We start from the raw sequence: 4,634 nt of genomic DNA on the forward strand, positions 1-4,634 counted from the left end.
TACCAGGGTCACGTGACTTCCGCTGTCGTAACAATATTTTAATGTAAAAATGAAAACCAATTATATCTTTTGCTAAGCCTAAACAGGGTTTTTCTCTTATCTAGAATGAAAACAAAATTAAAGGTGGACTAAATTTAGGGGTAAAAACAACAACAACAACATAGCAATGAAGTACTAGATTGCAAAATTTTGATTGAAAATGTTTATTTTTAGAAGCCGTGCCATGGTTTAACTTTTATCTAAAAGAAGTAAAATCGAAATCATCTACAGTTTCAAAGAAATATCAAGGATTAAGTTCTGGTCGTTGAAAACGTTTTTTTTAAAAGCTTACATCAGGTTCATCTCCCTCTCTCTAGCAAAATAACATGAAAAATAATTTTGTAAAATACCAAAATTCATAACCTCATGACGTCAAGTTAGTGTAGAAAACGATATTATATTTTATATATTGGGCAGAGTGCGGCCAGGTAGTTTGCCTAGTTAGAATATGTATATATATATATCACGCTGCATTTTGTGGCTTTGAGCGCCGTTATAAGAGTGACTGTTAAATCCTAAGTAGACCAAGAATTGGCAGTAGCGGTGTTGATCAGCGCCTTTCCAGTTTCTATCCTTTGAAAAGTATAGACGGCAAGGGAAGATATTCTTCCTATAACTTTAGTCGAAATTTAACAAAAGGCAAAAATTAAAAAAATAATATATATTTTTATAACCTTCTTTTAACTGTTTTAACTCTTTGGCCTCTTAAAGTGTGAGGTAATTTGATGTATTCATTTAATCATAACCTAACTTTTTAATCTTCAAAACAGAAAAACAAAAGAGAGTGAAAATGTTTCTTTTTTCGGTGATAGAAAACAAACAAACAGAAAATTAAACAAAATTTATAACATTTAAAAATTCTTTGGCCCTATATTACAATAAAGTCGATAGTTTTTCGCACCACCAATGTGTTAAAAGAAATGGCGCAGCCGAGAGTGGTTAGTCGTGGTAAAAGTTACAGGGAAGCGTATAAAACTTTAAGGTTTAAAAAAATAATTAAAGAGTTATGGAATAATTTGAGAAATCCAATAGGTTTACTGAAGATGTTTATTGATCCAGAATGGTTTTGGTTGTTTGGCTTATTAGTGTTTCTTGTCGAAATTGTGGTAATTATCAGTGTGATCGAATACATCCCATGTAAGTCTAGGTTAGAAAAATCAAGCCCACTTCTTTTCTTAAGTTATTATTAATATTATATAAAATTATAAGTAAAAACAATATCTGTTGTCTTGAACATTTTTCTTCAATTGCCTCTTTAAGTCATGATTGTGTGCGAAGCCTGACGGCTAAGTTGTTGGCCTGCTAGTAGTATTACTAAGTTGTACATAATTTTATATTAATTGTACAGTGAAATGTTAAAATAGGAATAAGGCTACTATTGCTAATGGCGTTTATATCAAAATCTAAAACTGTAAAAAGAAAACTGTGGCAACGAAACGGAAGATGTATGCTTCTTAGGGGAAATATGAAATATATTTTAAGCCTAAGGTGTTTCTCTTCTTTTTTTCCTTTCATGAAAAATAAAAAAGACCAAAAAGGAAATTTTGGCACATATAAAAGTTTTTCATAGTACTGATCATATAAAATATAAACAAAACTGTATTTTTTATAACACTATTTTAATAGGAAGAGGAACTTTTGGTATTAAAAAAGACCTGAAAGGGAAATAAACTTCAGTTTTAAATACATTGGTTTGGATTGAATGAAGTAAAAAAGTGAGTGTTTTCTATACTGTATACCATTTTGAAAGGATGTCGTCTTTGTGATGATCTTGTTTTATAAGATGTATGACTAGATCATGGACGTATAGCCATGACTAGCTCCACAACAGCACATCAAATAATCCTGAGAACTGTTTATTACACATAAAAGATGATCAGTTCACAAACACTGGACAAGTGAAATTTACGTGTCAGTCACTGGTAGATTAAAACATACATGGTAATCAATAGTAATGAAAAACTACCAAATCAAACTTCTTATGTCTGTTTTCTAACTTGGTAGTTCAGCATACATCGATGTCACGTTTACAATAATTAACATAACATTATGTCACAAGTGAATTAATAGTAAACACCTTAGTGTCATGTGTTTACAATAATTAACATAGCAATATGTCACAAATTAATCAACAGTAAACAACTTGGTGTCATGTGTTTACAATAATTAACATAACATTATGTCACAAAACAATCAACAGTAAACACCTTGGTGTCATGTGTTTACAATAATTAACAGCAATATGTCACAAATCAATCAACAGTAAACACCTTGGTGTCATGTGTTTACAGTAATTAACATAGCAATATGTCACAAGTGAATTAAACCAAGGTGTTTACTGTTGATTGATTTGTGACATATTGCTGTTAATTATTGTAAACACATGACACCAAGTTGTTTACTATTGATTGATTTGTGACATATTGCTATGTTAATTATTGTAAAAATGTTACACCAAGGTGTTTACTGTTACCATAATTAACATAACTTTATTTCACAAACGATTCAACGTCAACCACCTTGTACAAAGTATGTGACTGATGAATTACATCATACACTACAGTTAAGTTTAAACTTAGACAATGTGATTGCACAAACTATTAGTAGGAAACTTGTAAATTATAAATAACAGAAAGTGTGTGTGTGTGTGTGTAATGATATGATAATATATGCAGTGATGATGTAACTTAATTCCTCACAAAGAGTTCTGAGGTGGGCTACTAGGATGATTCCAGGGATGGGGGAGGGTTATCTTACAGGGATAGACTAAGATTTCGTAAGGAAGTGTAAGAAGTGATTTACAAGATTATCCAGGGGACCAATCGGATTATTCTGATTTCTTAGTGCCATATTCTGAAGATAATGATAAGAGAACATAAGTTTAAGATTTGAAAAGGACAGTCTTAGCTACAGTTAAAACAATTTTTTTAACAGGATAATTCACTTGTGGAAGCCAGTACTTTACACGAGTTTAAGAAAGGAATTAATGATTTCGTGAAAAATTTTCAATATGATTGTTAACGGTATTCAAGTCTTTTTGAACAATTACAGTTTTTTTTCATTAGTCCTTGTGGTTCTGAACAGTTTCAAGCTGTCATACAGTTCACCAACTTATTAAAAATGAAGATAAAACATACAAATGTATAAACATTGTGTTTATGTAAACTTAACATCTGAACATAAATATTTTAAGAACTTCAATGTTTGAATGTAATGTTATTAATTAGACTTAATGTAATGTTGCTAGTTTAGTTTCAGAGAAAATATTAGAGTTACTCAACAATTCCTCTTATATAAACTCTCAAGTTTAACCTGCAGTTAAACTAGTTTAAGTCAAGTACTGTCAGCTGTGCTTGAGAATTTGTATAGATCCTTCAGTTAATTCTATTAAACAATGTAAGTATTGTACCATCATTTTTCGATAAGTTTGTTTTCACTCCATTTTCTTCTTATCAGACACAGAGATAGACTGGAAGGCCTATATGCAAGAGGTTGAAGGGGTTGTGAATGGGACTTTGGACTATACAAAGCTAGAAGGAGACACTGGGCCTTTAGTGTAAGTGACAGAAAACTTCATTCCTAAAATGTTCAGCTGCTTTTAATCTTGATTGTAAAGATGTTACTGGAACTGAGCTGATATTGTGATGGAGACTGTTGTTACATGTGATCCAAGGAAAGTAAGGTTTTTCTCAGTTATGTGTTCAAGTAAAACCTAGTACCTCATTCTGTATAAAAGTTTCTACTTTGTACTCTATTACCCAAACTGGAAAAATTACGTTCAAATGTTCCAAAAGCCAACATTTATTTTAAGAAATCCCTTTATGTTTTGTAAATAAGTTTGAAAAATTAAAGAAATTTAAGTGACCTTTGGTTCCACTTGTGGTCGGTGATGCCGTTACAGTTATATGAAACGATACCACAAGATAGTGTCAAAGTTTCTACATAATTACAGTTGTATGAAATGATACCACAAGATAGTGTCAAAGTTTCCACATAATTACAGTTGTATGAAATGATACCACAAGATAGTGTCAAAGTTTCCACATAATTACAGTTGTATGAAATGGAAACTTTGACACTATCTTGTGGTATCACACATTTTTTCAAGGTTAATGATATCTCAACCAATTGCAATTGAAAGTGCTGTGAAGTAATGCACTGGGAAGGGTAATGTAGTGCTGTGAAGTAATGTATTGGGAAGGGTAACATAGTGTTGTGAAGTAATGTACTGGGAAGGGTAACATAGTGCTGTGAAGTAATGTACTGGGAAGGGTAACATAGTGTTGTGAAGTAATGTACTGGGAAGGATAATGTAGTGTTGTGAAGTAATGCACTGGGAAGGGTAATGCAGTGCTGTGAAGAAATGTACTGGGAAGGGTAATGTAGTGTTGTGAAGAAATGTACTAGGAAGAATTAATGATGACCCTAACAAACGTAGTCAAGACATTGTGGTTTCGGAAGTAATAATGACCCTAACAAATATGGTCAAAACCTGTAACAAAATATCTTTTTTTTTTTGCAATGATAAATAATTGTGATTTAAATGGTATATTAATTTTATTAATTATAGTAATTTTAAAAAGCCTTAAACTTTT

At 31.4% G+C, this 4,634-nt stretch overlaps 1 protein-coding gene across 3 annotated transcripts in view; it reads left to right on the forward strand.

Annotated features, from left to right (window-relative positions):
• Positions 1–949: 949 nt before the first annotated feature.
• LOC106474785 (dol-P-Man:Man(5)GlcNAc(2)-PP-Dol alpha-1,3-mannosyltransferase-like) overlaps positions 950–4,634 on the forward strand; it is an 8,646-nt gene continuing 4,961 nt past the window's right edge. The window contains exons 1-2 of one of the 3 annotated variants that reach the window (XM_013935475.2): positions 950–1,176; positions 3,496–3,595. In XM_013935475.2, the coding sequence (XP_013790929.2) occupies positions 960–1,176; positions 3,496–3,595 (317 nt within the window). In that variant the 5' untranslated portion in view covers positions 950–959. The remainder of the gene's footprint in view (positions 1,177–3,495; positions 3,596–4,634) is intronic. The other 2 variants (XM_022403093.1, XM_022403092.1) reach the window with 2 other exon arrangements.

Source organism: Limulus polyphemus, unplaced genomic scaffold (assembly GCF_000517525.1).
Source record: "Limulus polyphemus unplaced genomic scaffold, Limulus_polyphemus-2.1.2 Scaffold7683, whole genome shotgun sequence".
Taxonomy (NCBI): Eukaryota; Metazoa; Arthropoda; class Merostomata; order Xiphosura; family Limulidae; genus Limulus; species Limulus polyphemus.